This window comes from Aythya fuligula, chromosome 5, assembly GCF_009819795.1.
Source record: "Aythya fuligula isolate bAytFul2 chromosome 5, bAytFul2.pri, whole genome shotgun sequence".
NCBI classification, from domain to species: domain Eukaryota; kingdom Metazoa; phylum Chordata; class Aves; order Anseriformes; family Anatidae; genus Aythya; species Aythya fuligula.
In genome coordinates, this window is record NC_045563.1 from 46544101 (window position 1) to 46563699 (window position 19599).

At 40.6% G+C, this 19599-nt stretch overlaps 1 protein-coding gene across 6 annotated transcripts in view; it reads left to right on the top strand.

Moving 5' to 3' along the window:
* AP2A2 (adaptor related protein complex 2 subunit alpha 2) overlaps positions 1 to 19599 on the top strand; it is a 49429-nt gene that overhangs the window by 2413 nt on the left and 27417 nt on the right. For 3 of the 6 annotated variants that reach the window (XM_032189427.1, XM_032189430.1, XM_032189428.1), the window contains exons 1-2: positions 4318 to 4443; positions 11891 to 11959. In XM_032189427.1, the coding sequence (XP_032045318.1) occupies positions 4347 to 4443; positions 11891 to 11959 (166 nt within the window). In that variant the 5' untranslated portion in view covers positions 4318 to 4346. Of the gene's footprint in view, positions 1 to 4317; positions 4444 to 11890; positions 11960 to 19599 lie in introns of those variants that run through there. The other 3 variants (XM_032189429.1, XM_032189431.1, XM_032189432.1) reach the window with 1 other exon arrangement.

The window sequence follows — 19599 nt, forward strand, 5'->3', positions numbered from 1 at the left end:
GCTGACAGGATCTTTGGACATGGAGATCTAAGAAAATGTGCCTGTTCTGGGATGGGAGGGAAACAAGACACCAAGTGCAGCTTTTAGGCTCTGTTCTAGCCTGAAAATCAAACAAAATATCTGATCCGTGTACTGATGTGCCAAATACCTGCTGCTATTCTAAATTGGTCTTATTTTTGTCTTTGACTCATTCATCTCCTTTTAATAGGTGCCATCTCTTTGCCATAGGTGCCTGAATTTTTTAATTTGCCTACAATCTTTCCAGATTATAAATCGGACTTTTTTTTTCTGAAATACTTTGTGCAGATAAGGAATTTGCATCGTAGATGTTGCTGAATAATGAAAATGTAGATATGTGCTAACTGCTTAGGTGGATGTACAGCATGTTTCCATGGTAACAGCATAACACTTCAAGAGGGACTTCAGTAAATTTAGACCTTCTATCTTTATAAATATTTAATCTTACATCAAGGTTTATTTCTTGGTCATCTGTACCTACAGCATCTGCAGCGCTGAACAATGTATTCTCAAACAAATTTATTAAATTACTGATCTGGGAGTCACGCTCATCTTCCATGTCTATTTTTACAAGTCTATTACAGAACTTCAAAAAATATATTTGACAGCAACTTTCAGTTCTTACAACTCTAGCTGGTTGTGAGTTAACACTGCTGGTCTGTATTTAGTAATTAAAGGTTGGTTGTTACTTTGTTGGTTAAGCATGTTTTTAGACACCTGGGTTATCTGTTAAACTTCTTGATCTGTGTGTGAAATGCTTCTATGCCATGACTTTGAACACAAGACTGACTTTCTACCTGATTTTTAAAAGTCTGCTTAAGATATTCTGTTTTCTCAAGTCTACAAAGCTTTTTTTTTTTTTTTTTAAGAATACTACTTACAGCAAAAATTACAAAACCTTTTTAAGAAATGGAAGAGCTTCTTAATATTTTGACTTTGCCCTAGCGTATGTGATACACTAATACTCACTGACATTTTCAAAATGAAATGTTCTTTCTTCACATATCTTCACAAATATCAAGTGCATTTTTAAAACCCGACTGTAAGAAAACAAGTTATTCTGCAGTTTCTGGTATCAGAGTCTTATTTCAGGACAACTTCTTGTTGTAGGCCATGTATTTTGCATATATTTGTATTTTTGCTTGGTGGAGAGAAAAGACTTCTTAAGAAAAGTGAAAATAACATGACAGCTTGCTGGTAGAGATATGGGCTTGTCTAGAAGCTTGCCCAGGCAGATGGCTTTGTAACATATATAGAATAGTACAGCAAATAGTTTTTTAGCTCTTGTCTTTTGTAGACCCCAGAGAAGAGACAAGAAAACTAAAAGTTGAAAGCTGAACTGAAGCACGTAGTTGAGATAGCACAGGTAATTAACTCCTATATAACGTGGCCTACTAAGAAAATAGCAAGACAGGACTGTAGTGCAAAATAGATGGTGGTGATAGTGGAGCTGTAAAGCTGTGACCAGGGGTTTGATGGAGTGCCATCCAGATCTCAGCTCTGGAAGAGCACTTGTCACTGCTTGGATGAAGTGCCTCGAGCTGAAACCCAACAAAACCTGCATGCGTTACGCACACAAGCATATGGAGTCCTCTAAGAAATGCTTGTTTTTAACTCAAGTGTGCTAAATCTTTTTTGCAACTTCCCAGTACATGCACACAAAAAGTGATCTCGTTAAGGCAAGATGGTGCTTTATAAACTCTTCAGCTGTCTTTGCTGATTAAACAGCAAGATGCATCATCACAGGTCAGTTTTCTTTTTTTTTGTGAGAATGGCTTTATGCTTATCTGGTGATAAAGTTCCAAGTCATCTGTCACTCAGGCAGTTCTGTTGCAACAGCAGCCTTATCTGCCATTCACCAGGAAAACTAGGAGAGCTTGCGGTGGTGTAGGACTACTTTCTGTTATAGTATTAAAGATACTACTGGTAATCCAATCCTCCACTGTAAAATTATGAAGTCATCTACTCTTGCGCTGATGAAATGGGCCTACACAGAGGCAAAAGGTGCTTTTGCCCCAGGTTTGTAGGACAAGGCAGTTCTTGTTTTCCCTTCCTACTTTCAATAACTGTCTTACATTTTCAGTGGTACTGTAGAAGTTGGACAGAGTGAAGGAGGATTCCTTTAGTTTAGTTCTCAAAATATTTCCATATCTCTTCTTCTGTACCAAGATACCGCTCCTTTCTCCCTGGGCTATATTTTTTCCTTAAGTAAAGCCTAACAGATGTATTAAATAAGTATCTCTTACAGAATTTAACACATTAATTCCAATTTGTACTAGGCAGGGAAATTGTTCAGACCTCTTGCAGTCTGTTTTCAGTAGGTTTGCTTCACTGAATTGGGATGGGTACATTAGGTAAAGAACATCAGGTTACAGATAGGCACATGGGGGGGTTAAAAAAGGCTGGTTTGTGCAATTGGTCATATGCTGATTACCCTTTTGACTGGACAGTGTATAATGAAGTGCCCTACCCATGTGTGTGAGAGGGGCACACGTGAGCTTAAAGATCAGAGTTTGTTCTTGAGAGCAGCTACACAGTGAAAGAAACTTCACATAGGGTGAGTTGGGCACATAGGGCTTGTTCTGGTGCTGTATCAGTAACGTGGCTTTCAGAGCGTGGACTAAAGCCCCTACGTGCTCCTCTGAAGTGTAGGTTCTTAACTGCAGGGGGTATAATTCTAAAGTAGGACTTGTTTTACTTCTGTAGACAGTCAAGGACTTTGCTGTGTATGTGCAGACTACTTATCTCTCAGAAGAAATTTGAAGGCAAGTGTTATCGATTTGCTGTCTGTCCTGTTTGTCCTGGGAGGCTGTGGCCACTCCTCCAATACAGACGCTTCCCTGTCGCTGTCTGGCCAAAGAAGACCCTAGGAGAGGGTGCTATGTAGAGCTATGAGAAGCACCAGGTCTTGCATCACTTGCGACTATTTGCAGGAGAGTGATCTAAGGAAAAGCACAATTCGCATGAGATTAATCTGAGGGGGTGGGGGTGTAAAACAAAACTGGAGTTCTGCATGTGGCTTCTCTGTCTTTGCTTTCTTCTGCTTCTTGCACTGAACTCTTCTTTTTGATTTTTATTTTTTTTTTTACACTGTTGAATTTGTGTACGTTTGGCTGAGAAAAGTAGGTGAAAATGATAATCAGTAGATGAGAGGTAGTAAAGAGCTAGGATCTTTCATGCTAACATCCAACCACTCTGTCAGAGTCAATGGAATGGTATAACGACTGCTGCATTGGAGATGCTTTGGATAAAGGCAGCCCATGAGGGCTGGTAAGAGGAAGTTGAGCACTGCTGCAGAGAACATGGTGTTAGCTGCATCAGTTAATGAGCTCGCGTAGGATATAGTCCAGGTTAGATGTGACAGTGAAACGACGAGAATTTGGGTGAGCCTCAAACTGCTCTGTTGTTTGAACATGAACTGAGATGAAGAAGAGTCCACAGTGCCTTGAATTATCTCAGTGCAAATGCTGCCTTACCCTGGTGAAGGGAGTGTAACAGCACGATCTGAAAATGTCACTCAAGGAAATGGCCACTAAAATGCTGATCAGTCAAGGAAGGAGGAAGAGCTGCTTTCTGTGCCAGACTAATGTTGTGCTTCTGCTTTTGTATATCATCTTAGCCTGAAGCTTCTTTTCATAAGAGTCAAGGTCTTTCTGTCAACTGAATTGCCAGATGGATGCTTCAGTCTTCATAAAGTCACTAAGATATGAGCTTCCAGTAAGCTTTCACTTCATTTGGAGTAAAACCTGGTCTTAGTGCATGACCCTATTACATTGTTTTTCTTAACATGTGATGCCTGGTTATAGAAAACATCCATGGCAACGTTTAAAATGATTAAATTACATCAGTTAAGAGTATCTAAATTGATGGGTTTTGGAAGCTGCTGTGTTCTCTCTTGCATTTATTTCCCTTTCCTGAGGAGGACAAGGAATTAATAGATTACTGGATTACAGTAAAGCCTGTGACTCCCTGCTGTTTCACGAGAAGCGTTGTTATAGTGACCAGCCTCCAGCGACATACTGGAGGAAGAAGTCAGTTCTGTGAATCTCAGTTCACTCGTTATGCAATGTCTTGAAAATGTGAGGTCTGTAGGGGTCTTGAGTGTGATCACTAGGTCACTGATCTCTTCCGCTGCAGCAACGGATACCTAATTGCATCAGGATGTCCCAAGGCACAGCAGCCCTCAGCTGTCATTGTGCCATTCCAAATTGTTGTTTTTGTGGGGGCTGGAGGCAAGGAAGAGAGAAGGGACAGACACTTTTTTGTTTCCCTCTGATCAAATGTCTTGTGAAAGAACAGCATGTACTTACATTTTTATTCATATCAGGATGTTAACAACCATTAAGCAAAAAGCTTGTTATTCTGCAGCCTTGTACTGTTTGACTTTTTTGAACAAAACTGGAGCCACGCTAACATTTTGCAAAGGTATGGTATCTTATATTAGTTGCTTTGAATTAGTTTCACAGTGAGTTTGTAAAGGATAGCACCAGTGTCCTCCAGACATATTCGAGCGGACCTGTAATTAACTCCTTCTGATAGTTTACCCAAATGAAAGGATTCCTGCAGGCATACAGCAAGCAGACCACTCTGCTGCACTGCCCTGTGACGTGCTGCCTTTCAGCACTCTCACCTGCGGTGTTAAATAACCAGCTGTCTTGGAGATTAGGGGGAGGAGGTGGAGGATGGATTTGATGTTTTGCTTCATGAAATGCAGTAAATGATCTGCATGGGAGATGTCTAATCTATACGGTAGAGCTATAACATGACTGTTCTGCTGGCAGGTAAAAATAATAGTTTAGTATACTGATACGCAAGACTGTAGAAGTTTCATCACAAAGGCAAGAGTAAGTGCCCTCATTAGTTTTACATTAATATTTTCCTGTATTTGCATGATTTTTATTGCAGAGGTGCTAGCGGTTTTGATTTGGGCTCTCTCTTTCACCCACTTTCTGTCTCCATCCTCTGACAGAGCAGGGTTTAAGAACACGATGTAGTCCTAGCATCATGCTTGTAAGCTTTTTTTAGCAATAGGAAAGGCAAGTGGATAATCTGATTGCTTTAAGCTGCCTAAAGTGTGTTCAGATGGTGAATGTGGTGAACTTGCTCTCTGCCTGGTCATGTATTCTGCTCTCTTCTGCTGGCATTATCTCTTGTGGTAAAGCTGATAAGACTTACTACTGGGACACTAAATAAACAGCTTGCTTTTGGCAGTATTGGCTCCCTGAGTCTCCTGACCTGCAGCAGTACAAGATGGTAGCAGGAATGTGTGTCCAGGGGGAGAGCAGTGCCAAGGAATGGTCTGGAGTTGCTGTCTTTTAAGAGTAGCCTTGAACCAAACTGATTACGAAACTCCATCAACGTATTGTGCTGAAGGGAGGCTTATCGCAGTTTGACTGTGGAATCTCTCCCACCTCACTTGCCAGTCAGCTTAGATGTTCCTAATGTAGAGGCTAAGGAAAACCTAACAGATGTTTAACATCTTTGTTGGTGATATGGACAGTGGGATCGAGCACACCTTCAGCACGTTTGTGATGACACCAAGCTGTGTGGTACGGTTGGCATGCCGGAGGGAAGGGATACCATCCAGAGGGAGCTGGGCAGGCACCTCTCAGGATGGGGCTGTGTAACCTCATGAGGTTCAACAAAGCCCAGTGCAAGGTCCTGCGCCTGTGCTGGGGCAATCCCAAGCACAAATCCAGGCTGGGTGGGGAATGGATCGAGAGCAGCTCTGAGGAGAAGGAGAGAAGGTCCTGGGAGGGGGGGGGGTGTTGACAAGAAGCTCAACACGAGCCGGCAACATGCACTTGCAGCCCAGAAAGCCAACCCTGTCCTGGGCTGCACCAAAAGCAGTAGGGCCAGCAAGGAGAGGGAGGGGATTCTGCCCCTCTGCTCCACTCTCATGAGACTCCACCTGGAGCCCTGTGTTCAGCTCTGGGGACCCCAGCACAAGGAGGACGTGGAATTATTAGAACAAGTCCAGAGGAAGGACACGAAGATGATCACGGGGCTGGAGCACCTCTCCTGTGAGGACAGGTTGAGGGAGCTGAGTCACTCTGACTCTTTGTCAGGGAGTGTAGTGATAGGACAAGGAGGAATGCTTTTAAACTAAAGAAGAGGATAAATTTAGATTAGATATTTGGAATAAATTCTTTACTCTGAGGGTGGTGAGGCACTGGCACAGGCTGCCCAGAGAAGCTGTGGCTGCCCCATCCCTGGAAGTGCTCAAGGCCAGTTTGGATGGGACTTTGGGCAACCTGGGCTGGTGGGAGGTGTCCCTGCTCATGACAGGGGGTTGGAACTGGGTGGTCTTTTAAGGTCCTTCCAACCCAAACCATTCCATGATTCTAAGTTCTTATGTTTGGAAAACAGTGACAGATTTGTAACTGTCTTAAGCATCTAACAGTTCTGAAAGAACTTGAAAATGGAGGATGTGTTCTGAGTAAGAACTTTTATATTGTTCCCAAATAGATGTTCCTGGCCTCTAGAGTTTGGAGGGGAAAAAGCTGCTGCTCTTAGCCTTGATGGTATTTGTGGTGCTGCTTTCCTAAACAGAAAACTCAACTTGTCATGTCTTCAAAGCCTGTTCAATAATTGAATATGAACAGAGCAACGTGTTCTGTTGGACAAATGGCAGTGCCACAAATAGAAACCAATGCTACTTACCTTCAAGAAGCATGACAGAATGCTGGCGAGCTCTTTGTCATGCTAATCGAGCCTCCCACCCAGCGTGCTTTATAGCTCTTCACACTAATAATGGCACGGCTATAATCACAGGATCATCAGATGGCCATAGGGCAATTAAGGCTAAGAAGCAACACCATGTAACAGTTCTGACCTGTGCATAAAATCAAAATAAACCAATTAGAGGGTGGGCTTAATTATGCTGGCTGCTCGCCGTGAACAAATCAGAACCAGGTGAGTACTGGAAATATCTAAACTTCTGTACAGCAAATCTTTTGCTGTACACGTTGTCAGCGTACCAGCCTTTTAATAAAATCTTGCCTGCAGAAATTCACTCCCCTCAGTGTTTGGGTAGAACAAGTGCTTCTCTGCTCCTTAGGGAAAGAAATGCGTGCATTTGGTCAGAAATATGCTAAATGGTCTGTTTGTCTAAAAGCTAAGAACTGGTTACTGTTCTGTCTGATCACCGTGGATGCACTTGGGGCATCAGTCTTGGCTTAGGCTGTTTATCCTGAGAGCAGCAGCAGCAACAAGTTAATCCTGCTGGAGCAGGTCACTGTTTAAATGAGCCACAAGTAGCCCACTAATTCCACCCTTGAAGTACTTGCTTAGTCTTTCAGTCCTCCTGCCAAGTTAGTATTAGATTATGTCTAAACTGTTCTCTTCAAGTGAGCAGACTCGACAATCCCTTTGGTCTAACTTTTCTGTTTTCTCATTCTTCTGTGGATTTTAATGCAGAATTCCCAGCCTAGGTGCGGTGCTGTTGTTCATGCAATACTTCCTGAAGCTCTGCCCGAAGCCTGGATTACCAGGAGGTTAAGGATAGCAACTGGTTCCCTGAAGAGCTGGATGACTTTTGATGTTCACTAGTATATCTTTGTTAAACAAGATGATAATTAAAGATAAGAGTACAGCGCAGGCTAAATTTACCTTGCCTAATGAAGGCAGCAGGCAGCACAGTGGAGCCTGAAGCATGGCGGTCTGCCAGCTATGAAGTAATCGCTTGCTGAGCGCCAGGGCCCACGTTGTGGCTGGGTACCCGTTTGCTCAGGTACTCATCTCGGAGAAGGCTAACAGCAGTTGTACGCCTGTGGCTGCCTTCTTCAGAGTAGTGGGCTAAAACGTACCAGTTTGAAGTCACCTCTTTTAATAACTTGCTATGGGTATCTAATTATCATCTTGTTAGACTTGAAAAAGCCTGGATAAATGAAAGTGAGAAGGATATGGCCTGAATTCATGCGGAACGTGATCGTGTGCTCCAACTTAACTGCTGCCGTACCCATCAGTTTATCCACATGATGTTACCTTTGAGAAGTCCCTGTAAGTTGAGTAGCTTGCAGCTCAGGTAATTTCTTGAAATGGGAAGCTGCTTAACAGACTGGAAATGAGACAGGTGGAGCAATTGCCCTTGCAAGCTTTGAAAGGCAAGCTTCTAGTTCTGCAGCACAGAACTTCTTCAGCTGTTGTCAGCAGTGGTTTTATCTTCATTTTTGACCATCCTTAAGGAAGCTGAAGTATTTCTAGGCATGGCAAAAGTAAATAATGCAGAAATTCTTCACTGTTACTGTGCCTGAGTAACGTGAGGAAAACTTGTTGGTTAAACATGTTTTGTTTAATGGAGAGGGAAGATCTAGCTTCCTTCTTAGGGGAAAGGAAGATCTAGCCAAAATCGATGCTAGTTTTTTGTTGTTGTTGTTTTCTTTTTTATTATTTTCTTTATATGTGTAACAAACTGAAGCTGTATAACAAACTGAAGCTACCTGCCACTATGAGGTTTTATTTTGCTTTGTCATCCTCTTATATGAACAGTAAGTTAAGCTTGAATAAGCTTACTGTGCAATGTAACTGCTGGAGGCTTCAGGAAGTGCTGTGCTTGTGAGTTGTTGTGTTGTCTTGTTTTTGTTTTTTTTGTTAAGGTATTTCAGCTTAATTTTAACTTAAATGTTGACATTGAGAGGATATTTTGCTTGACTTTGGAATGGCTGACAATGAAATCCATTCATTAGCTTAAAAGTTATTTACACCATTTTAGTTGCACTATTAAGTGTAAAGTGAACTTTGGGAGATTAAAAAAAAAAAAATTTTTTCTTTTACTCTTGTTCTTCAGCTAACAGCAGCTTTGTTGATCTTAATAATCCCAAAGGTGACTTTCTGAGTAGCTGTAAAAGTAGCAGCTTTAACTGAAGCAGTTAGTGAGCCTGCTTGCTGAAATCCGCAACAGCTCGCTCTAGACAAGCTTCCAACAGCCTGCTAAATGAAACTTGGAAGAGATGAAGTAATTTCTTTACTTCCAGATGCTTTATGGGTGAAATCAATGTGGTAAGGAGGCACCTTAGGACTTAATCATCCACGCTGGGGCTCCAGTATGGGGAGTTAAGTTTTTATCACCAGCTGGTTGCTATGGTATTGGTGTTTTGTCAAGGTCTAGATGAGATTACATAGCGCGTTCAAAATAGAACGGCCTGAAAGAATTACTAAAAACAGGCTGTTTTTCTGTTCACGTGCTATGCAAGTTCTTGGTTTCCAATGAAACCAAAACTAAAGACCTGAGGTTGTTGTTCGGTGTGGGTCTTCCTGACAGCTCACCGTTGCAGCTGTGCGTGGGGGATTTTGTTTATTCTTTTGCTGAGGCTGCAATCTGCTTCTACCAAAGGGTGCTGACTTCACAGATTCCTAAAGTATTTTAGTCTAGCTTCCCTCAATACTCTGTTGCTTGCTTAGGACACAAAGAACACAGTTTCTAGCAGTAACTGATAACGTGTGAGTGTAATGGATAGAGAGGTTTGTGGTATTGTTTTTGTGGTTTTTTATTTTATTTTATTTTTTTTAAAGCCATGATTTTGTTTTGGGTTTAAAAAAGCTGTATGACACTGAAGTACTTGTCATGTTTCTTCCATCCCTCCCCATTTTAAGCCATTTTAAGTTTCAGTGATTATTGCCTCACTTCCTGAGGTTAGAGAAACAATTGCTAATAATTCACAGTAAATATTGCAGTGTGTTTTACCTGCAGACAGAGCCTAAAGACACAGCAAGGACCTAGCTTCTGAATTTAGGTAATTAAATATTCTACTGAAGTTCACTAACTTGAATGTATCCCAGACTGAGGTCAGTGTTCTCTGACCAGTTTATCTAACTGAAGTACACAGTCTCTGGACTCAATGGTAACATTTTAAAATGAGATATGCCCTTTGCTTGGTAAAGGGGGGAAAGAAATTGGTAGCTTTAGAAATTAAAACGTTACGCTCTTTATTATTATTATTATACTGGAACAGATTAATTGCTGAAAATAACGGAAGTATTTTCATGTTTGAAAAAGTGCTGATTGAAGGTAGCTTAGGAAACTTGGAATGCTTTTTATTTACATTAACACTTGCATCCCTTTGGCATATGTTACAAAAGACTTGCTTCTGTCTGGTAGTGAATTCCTAATGCTGACAAGTACCTTAGACATGAACACCTGGTTATCTCTGGCATGTGCACAGGACAAATAATCTAATCCAATTAAGACAGATCTAAAATCTGTGGTAGAAAACACTTTAAGCTTTAGATTCTATCAGTTGGTGTCCATTTATGCAGAGAGTATTGTTACAGCTTTAAAACCAGCTTATTTTAGGTAGGCCATGTTTAATTTGAAGAAAACTGTTGCATGAAATATTGGTTAAATTCCTGATCCAAACAGAGGCATCCTGCTGCCAGATCATCTTTGGAATGGGGAAGGGATGGGAAAGTCATTGGGCGGCATGGGAAGTTTGGACATGCAAATGTAGTACGATGTTTAAATGCCGGGAGTTGTTCTGCTTATGTGGCAGAAAGGGATGAGCGTGGAGGTGTTGTGGAGTGCTGGTCCTGATTTGCTCTTCAAGCCTTGTCCTGTACCCTCCCTGCACGGACATGGCTGTGGTTGTGATCAGAGAGGTGGTGAGGAAAGGGATTTGTCACAGTGGGGCATCTGATTGCCCCTGCAGATCAAAGTGGATCACTTTCATGCAGGGACAGGAACTTAGGTACGCAACCTTGTAGCCCAATACCCTTGTTAGAGAGTAGAGGCAGCTGCCTTTTTCTGCGGCCACTTCAGATGTTTTGGAAACTGTTAGAAAGTTAATTCCATACTGGTCTGAACTTGCAACCCAACTAGATGTCCAGTTCTGAGTTGCTGGAATGGGCTTCATTTGTTTCCCTCAAGCTTCAAGCAATTGTATATGATACCTGAGTTGGATGCTTTATCCTACCATGCTCACTTTGATAGGGGATAACTGACCCAGACCATTGTAGAATCTGTCCCTGAAAGACAAAATGCTAACAAATAATGAATTTGTTTGGTTCGGACAATTTAAGTATTACCTGGACAAGCTTGTATCAACAGAATTGAAACTGCAGCTTATTTCTGTGGTTATTAAACTCGGCATGGTAAAACCTAATACGTGTCCTTACAACCAGAAGCTGCTATGGAATATGAATTGTTAAGGAGGCTAAGGTGGTAAAGACATCTAAGAAAACGGGAGTTGTAAATACTTCTGTTTTCTAAGGTGACTTTTCTAGGATATATCAAATGTCTAGTAAACCTTAAGCATGTATCCCTTCTGTCTGAGGTCTTTCAGTCTTTGTGGCGCTCATAGTTTTATTATTGTTCCTTTTTAATGCCCATTAAGAATGTAAAGGCGTTCTTTTGAAAGCTGCTTGAATGACTATTCAATAGAGAAACAGTACATTTGCTCCTTAAGCTGAGGAGCAACAGAAGTTGTTTAGGAAGATTCGTTTCTCTTTCATACCGTTCTGCGATTCTATGATTCTTTCTTTAAGAGCACTGTCAACCTAGTAATCGAATCAGAAGTCATTCTGTTTCCTCTTCCTGTTTTACTCCAAAGAATACAGGAATTGAGGTGTTTGTGCAAGTCAGTAATAAAGACATTTCAGATTAGACTTGAAAGTCCTATATAGTTAAAGTCTGCAAGTGCAACTTTTTGAAATGTAGAGGTGTTGTTAGCTTCTCAGATTCCCCAATAAAGCAATGCTGAAGTTAACTCTGTGATGTTTCCCTTCATCTATTCCTAATGCTGCTGTGGGCTGGGGGGGAGAGCAGTAATTCCTCCTGATGTTTGTATGTTCATGCAACGTGGTTGGGTGTAAAGAAGCTTGGGGTTGGCAGAGGGCTGTAGACACTGTATCCTGATGTATGTTCTTTTGATTGCAGGCAAAAGCAAAGAAGCAGAGATAAAGAGAATAAATAAAGAACTAGCAAACATTCGGTCAAAATTTAAAGGTAAGTGACTTGACTGTTTTAAACTATAGTGTTTGCTTTCCTCATGGCATTTTTGTATGGGTTTTTGTTTTGCTTTTACATGTTCAGATTTTCTGTCAGCTGTGGACATAAGCAAAATGCTAGCACAGACTGTTCCAATAGCTACTGAAGGTGTTCTCTTAAGCACAGAGCTTCTTTGCAGTCCTGTGACTCAGCCATAAGGAAAGAAAACTCCCTCCTCTATCAAAGAGCTGAGATAGTGTTCACAAACTTTCTAATACTTTGCCACCCAACGATGTGACTACTTTACCTGTTTTTTTTCAGGAGGCCACAAACTAGTTTGAGAAAACATGAGTGGGTGTAATTATTTTTACTAAAACAGTACATGTTCAACCATCCTCCCACTCCCAACCACTTAGGGAAGTAATGTATTAAATTGTCTTCTGAAAAACTTAAGATAAAAATATGTAGTTGATAGGCCATATGTCTTGACCTCTCCTATAAGTAACAGCAGTAAAGGTTATTCATATGAAACAAAATACATGCAATGACTAATTCTATCCTCGTAAATTCCAAGAGGAAACAATTCACTTCTTAAGCAATGCATAGTAATACTCATGCTATAAGTGTGTTCAAGTTTTGTATGTGGCCTCAAATTTTAAAGATTTTGAAGGGTAATTGAGATGTTTTTAAATGAAATTCCAGCAGACGTGGCTATGGTAAACATTCTGTTTAAATAGATATGGGGCTGTGTGTGCACCTAGATAAGGCATTGCAGCGTGGAGTTCATATATGTGGCTTCAGAACTTGCTGATTTTGGATTAAGCCTTTTTTACCTTCATTTTTCTATTCTGACTTTGACTAATGTTTCTATTTGGAATGCTTTTTGCACTACCAAAGTCTGAAGTAGCTTTCCTGAACTTCATATAAATCTGTTGATTTTTTTAAAGTGCTGCATCTCATAAGGAAGTATGGCAAAGTGAAATGAATTGACAGATGAAGTAACATTAAACTTCTGTGGTTAATTTATTAAACATGTACAGTAACTTCCTAACCTGTTTTCAGTTCAATTCAGCGTCTTTATCTGCAAGACATATTAACTGTGTCTAGTATAGATCTTGCTTGGAGATTAAACTGCCTTATTAAAATGCCACCATTTTATGCTTTTACTTGGTGATGAGATCATGCAGTTGGAACTAACAAAAATGGCTGTTAATCTTGTAAACAAGTGCTTAGTAGACCCTTGAGCTATGTACTGGTTGCTCAGTGTGTGCAAAGGCGATGTCTACTGGTCACTGACTGGAGAATGGACACAAGTTTTATTCTTGGATTAAATGATGGGAAAAACAAGCTCTAGAATAGACTACACAAAGCCTGCTACTTCTGCCAAAAATCAGTCCAACATCAGTGTTAGATAGATGCTTTGCTGTGAAAAGGAAGTGAAAAATAATGGCATACGAGGGTGAATATGAGAACCTTCCTCTTTTCCCTTGGAAAGTCACTGCATTTACTCAGTTACCCTATGACAGAGGTTATTATATAAATACGTGTGTGTATATATCTGCATGTATATGTATTTTTTTGTGAATTGTCACGTACTGTTGACATGCTTGATGGGAGGGGAGAGTGAAAACATCAGTGAAACTTAAGCTTGTGACATTTAAAGATGTTTGCTGAGAGGCAAAAATTCCGTAAGGGAGTCCCAGCCAAGTCCTGTTTTGGATGTGCCTTGCAGTGCACGTATGAAGGTACTAACTTTTGTTCTATCGGAGCACCACATTCTACATCCCTAACAAGAGTGAATATGAATCTGAGAATTGTATTCATTCTGTTCCAACTTTTCCTGAACTTGACTAAAACTGGATTAATTTAAATGGTCTTGCATGCAGCAGAGATGATGAAGACCCCTGAAAGTGACGTACACCAGTTCTTGTTTTGGCTTAGTGTTTCCCACAGACTTACAGGGTATAGTTTTCTTACTTCTGCATTGTTTTTGGAAAGCAACTCAATTGATAATATAGTCAGCTGGTTATCTACTCACTGGAAGCTCTAGATTTTTAACTGGGCTCACCTCAGGGCCTAGGTGTTCTAATATTTCTTGAAATTTTTCTACCATCTGTTCAGGAAAGCTTTACTTAAAACCTCCTCTGATTTCATTCTGGGTTCTTCTAATATCATGGCAGAGGCAAACAAACAAACAAAAAACACCACAAAACAAACAAACAAAAAAGAATGCTACAGCCTTTCCTTTTACATAGATTTGTTCACTTCCAATAAAATAATTGGTGTTATTAATAAGGGGAAAATCTACGTATTTCAGCTTGTATTGTCTGAGAACTGCTTTGTGTGGAGAATACTATGTTTTCCAAAGTAGAAGAGCCTATTATGCCTGAAATTGACAGGCATAATTGGTCTATGTGCTAGAGCTAGAGATGTCTTACCTGACTCCTCCTGGTTGAGAAAAAGTGTTCTGGTGTTGATGACTTGGGTAAATTACTGCTTTGCTGTTTTTCTGTTCTGCTTGCTCTGTGAGCCCTCTTGACATTTGTACATTTGTATGTCAAGGCCTAGCACGCTGAGCCTTTGGTCGCTCAACTGTGGAACTTAGCTCATAGGTCAGTAAGTATACATACAACCTGAATACAAATAATACCTCCTTTATTGCTAGAGCATAACCTCAAGAGGGCCAATTCTGTCTCTACATGAGGCAGGCTCTTCTTATGGAAGACCTTGAATTCACCTCGATAGAAGACAGGTGAATTAGTTGTACCTGGCTTTAGAAGTTTAGTCAAGAAGAGAACAGATTTTTTACACTCTCCATGAAGGTGCCTTTTGCCCCTCTACTAACAGAGTCACCCTAGAATAGTATTCATTTTTAATTTTTCACCTTGTGTTGTAATGGAAGTTTAGATGAGTTTATACTAAGAGCATTAACTTCTAGATCTTTGCAGACAGACTACAGAAATCCCTCAGCTGAAAGATTAATAGACAAAAAGTCTGTGTCAGAGAGACTGCTCCCAGTCACAGTTGGGAAGTCCTGACAAGAGTAGCATAAACTGGCAGGGACAAGCCAATTCCAATGCAACATTCAGTCTTAATGTGGAATGTGCAAACTTGACAGGTTGTATTTTGTCCCTCTGACAACTATAGATTACAGAACCATTAAGGCTGGAAAAAACCTCCAAGATCATCCAGCCCAATTGTCCCCCTACCACCAATATTAATGACCTGTATCTGCTTTGCAGCTCTTGCTGACAGAACAAAGCCATCCTTTCTCATATTAGAGGCACATAAAAACCTGAGGAAAGCTTATGTGACTCTGATAACAAATTATGTACTATTCAGGAAGAATTTCATAGTTAAAATTTACAAGTTAGATGATAGTCGTAAGTGCAAAGAGACGTTCTCCCCATTTCAAACAGCTTCACTAGTCAACTTGCCTAATAATGGAGCAAATAATAGCTTAATTTCCAGCTATGATTTTGTAGTGCTACTGACTTCTGTTCACATGCCTTTTCTTTCCAAATCTATAATATACTGTAGTTTGCAGTCAGGCTGACTTGGTATTCTTCTGGAACATTCCTACCAACCTGTTGTAGTTGGCCTGAATTGACTAAAAGAGTCAAACAGATTCCAAACTTCCCTGCCCTTTCTGCAAAGCTGCTCTGCTGGAAGCTCTGAGCTATCTCCAAGCTTCTTTACTTGAGACTTCAGTACCAGTTCTCACCGTTTCTGAAGGTTTTTTCTGCATCTAAATATCTTTACTTAATATTTAGACAGGACAGATCATCATACAGCCTTTCCCATAGATATACTAACAATTATTTTGCCTATGTTATTCTGTCATCATGAGGTTAATGCCTGACTGGAAACTTTGCTGCAGTCACACTAATGTAGAAATTCAGTGCTTTCAGCAATGTAACTTGAAGCTACAATACCTGTTGTTTTTTTTCCTAACTTGTTTTGACTGATGGGCAGACTTCAATTTGTTTACAAAACTTTGTCAATTTTTCACTAATGAAAGTAGAAGCTCCCACCAGACTTTCTTTAGTTTGCAGTGAGCAAAAACTTCAAAAGGTGTTTTAAAAAAAAAAAAAAAAAAGAAGAAACAAAATCCAATTACTGAAGCACCTGGAGAATCTCATTGCCAACTGCGCATTCCAGTCTGCTTCAAGCATGAAGGAGGTTTCGTTCACCTCACTGCTAGTATTAAACAGGCTGTCATAAATGCAATAAGGAATCGCAGAAAACATTGCAAAGAAAATAAATGAGTCAGAGAATATACTTTGGGTACCACAGCAATCCTTGCAGTCTTAAAAAAAAAAAAAAAAAAAAAAAGTACATAATGCTTTCTGAGTGCACTTTATTAGTAAAGTGCAGTAAATAGTGTTTGAGGATTCTGGAATGAACAAAGACAAGTAATTCAGTATTATGCTACCATCAGTCATTCTGAACCTTGTCCTGTGAAGTGTGAATGAACAGGTATTCAGAGGTCACTAGTGTAACCTCTAGTACAAGTCTGCCTAGTGTGATAGAGCTTGTCCTCACTGTTCCCTTCTGCTCCCTTCTTCTCTCCTGATGGAGGAAGGTAGCAATGTAAGCCACTGTATATAACTGTAAGAAAACTTGGCAGTAATGAAGCTCTTAGTTGACTAAAATAGCATTCTCTGGTTGATATAGGTAGTTCTTCAGCTGTGTTGTATTGCTGTAGGGTAAAGCTGCTGATGGCACAGTTCATGAGGACCTGTGAAATTTTGTTCCTCAGTTTTGCAAGGTAATTCATGGCTTAAGTACCAAAATATTCAAACGTACAGACACAGTAAATTCTTCTCTAGTTAACTGATGCGGAGGAGAAATGACCATAGAAGCTTCCAGCTGTGTAGAACTGTCAATCAGGCAATGATCAGAGGCTCAAGGTGTTGTGAGTAAAGCAGTGTAGTAACTTCAGCCTGTTTACCTTGTGCATAACATCCTCTAAGCACAATTTGAACAGTTCTGTATAAATACCAGTATGTGTTCAATGAGTAATGTGAGTGAAATGTGACTCAACTTTCCCCTCATGTATACTTCTTTACTTTGTGTGGATTTTAGGTGAAAAATGTCATTCAGCTGAAGACAATGACTTGACATACTCAGAAGAAAAAACAGAAACAAAAGTCAAAATGTGGTTGAAGTGAGTTTGGACTGCTTGTTGTGTAACCGTTTGCGTCCTTGAGGGTGTGAGGAGGTGATAGCTGTGTATCTTTCTGCTGCAGGATTTCTGTGGGGGCTCTGAGTTGCATGGTTCTCCCTTGCAGACTATCCACATAAAAATAACCAGACCTTCATTAATGCTTGTTTTCCCCCTCAGTTTAAATAAGATTATTCAATTTAACCCAATTCCTTTTTATGTAGCACTGACTTTTAAAAAAAGTGTTAGTTAAATAGTTTGTATTAAGGTAAATGTATGATGGAGTCCCTTAAGATGGAGTCTCCTACTAAATAATTATGGTGTGTGCAGGGGCCTTGTGCTAATTACCTGGCTGGAGATGCAGCAGTTGGACTGGCTGAGTTGCTACAAATCATGGAAAGGGACAGCTGCAAGAAGCACAGCTGGCAGTCATGTCTCCTGTCACAGATATGTTCTCGCTTGAGCCCAACATAAGAGGCTGGTATCCTTTCCTCCCACTAGACTTCTATAATCTTCTGCATGTTGTGTTGCAGTATCTAGACCCTCACTCCGTGTAGCTGGCAAGACAGCCTCTCTCTATAAGCATGTGAATATTACTACTCTTGTTACTCTCACAGAAGTAGCTCACAAGCCTGTTACCCACCTTATGTTTGGGTTAAGCTGCTGCTTAAAATGCCCTTGTGCTCAACAGGCTGGGATGATGCTGCACATCTCTGGAAAAGCCATGCTTTTCTTGAACTGGTGCAGTGTATGTCTTGGTGCTGGGCTTGGATCTGGCTTCTGTGCTCTGAGCTCAGGAGGAATCCAGGATCTCTGTACTTCAAGTGGCTTTGTCTCTTGTTTCAGCGTGAGGAAGCTGTGTTGTTAAGGTCAGCATGTCCTTGACGGTTGCTTTAAATACTTCTGCATTAACTGAGATAAGATGAATGCAGTATAAAGAAACTACACGAGTGTAATAAAACAGAAGTTGTAGGAGTTGTGTGAAACAAAAAAAAAATCCATTTGTTTAGTTTTCAGATTATAAAATTATTTTTTTCCCATGCTTGAGCCAGACTTCAAGTCTAGCTGTCAGAGTAATAATTGCTTTGTAAAGGACATCTGCTTTCTTGAGTGAAAAATACCAGGTTTATTGATGTGTTGCTTAATTTTGATCTCTCAAAGCAAAATCTGTATACTAGTGAAACTGCCCACAGATTTATATGCTGTTTCTGCAGGCAAATGAGCTTTGGTTACCGCTTGATTCAAGCATGTTCTTTTTTCCAGAGCTGACACTGGAGCTCTTTTTTTTTTTTCTTGTTGCTTAATGGGTTTTGTGTTAGAAGAGTAGCTGCTGGATTTAAGACATCCTACTGAATCTGAGCTTTGGCTTGTGCAGAAGAAGGAACACCAATGTCAGTTCGTAATATCCGCTTTTGTTTTTAACTTCAGCTTACTTGCTTTCCCAAGATTGAGCACGTTGTCCCAAACTACACAGTAATCCATAAAAAGTCCAAGCCTCTAAATACGTGTTTTAAACAAGCTGTGTGACAGTGGATTGCTTTCCTGCCATGCTGTGTAAGCAGCCTTCCATTATTTAAGATGGGTCTGGTGTTTTAGTCACACTACTTTCATACGCCTCTTAGACAAGCAGGAGACAATCTGACAGTAAAATAATGGTGTCTTCACTGACAGAGTGAATTGTTGGAAGCAAAACCAGGCTTCAAATATCAACCGAGTTGTAGGGACGCTGTAGTAATCCTGTTTTGGTGGTAGTAGCAGTCGCTAAATACCACCTTATGAATTGGTATGGGTTATCAGTCACAAATATTCAGCCTTTTGGTTAGAGGGCTTGGACTGTATCACGTTCAGAGGAAGACAAATCTTGTCATGCCTTAAAGTTTAGATACATCCATAAAAAGCAACTTCCATCTTTTGGCTTTCAAGCTAGGAGCAGGCCTTCTGTTACGTTAACCTGCTGGACTGCTGTGCCAGCTGCACAAACAGGTCAGTGTCTGAAGTTACACAGCTGAAGTCATCTAAGGAGGAAGCGCACTGAATGCAGAGGAGCACGGATGTTTGCTGCTGTGTTTTGTATAGGTCACAACTGAAGTTCTAACTCTAAGGAATATCTAGACTTTGAGATAGCAGTCGACTGTTGGGCTGCTAGAAGGACTAGACTTGCCAGGCTTCCTCACTCTGTCCCCCAGTGAGCACCGTACAGGACCAAACTGCCTTCCCGCCCCCTCCGGCTGGCAGCAGGCTCTGTAGCTGTGTAGCAGGGTGGTTTTTAAGTGTACAGAGTAAGATTCAAAAGCAAATGCTGTGTTTTAACTCATTATCCAAGTCATGGACAGAAGGTGCTGCCTGGGAACCAAAAGGTCTTGTAAAGCATTTGTGCCTTATTCTTCCCTCTTGGAAGGCTGCCTGAAAGAGATCTAGCAAACTTTTCAGGGAAAGCAAGTAGTCTTTGAAATGCCCACTGTGCTCAAAACCTGCTGATGTGTGTTCTGGA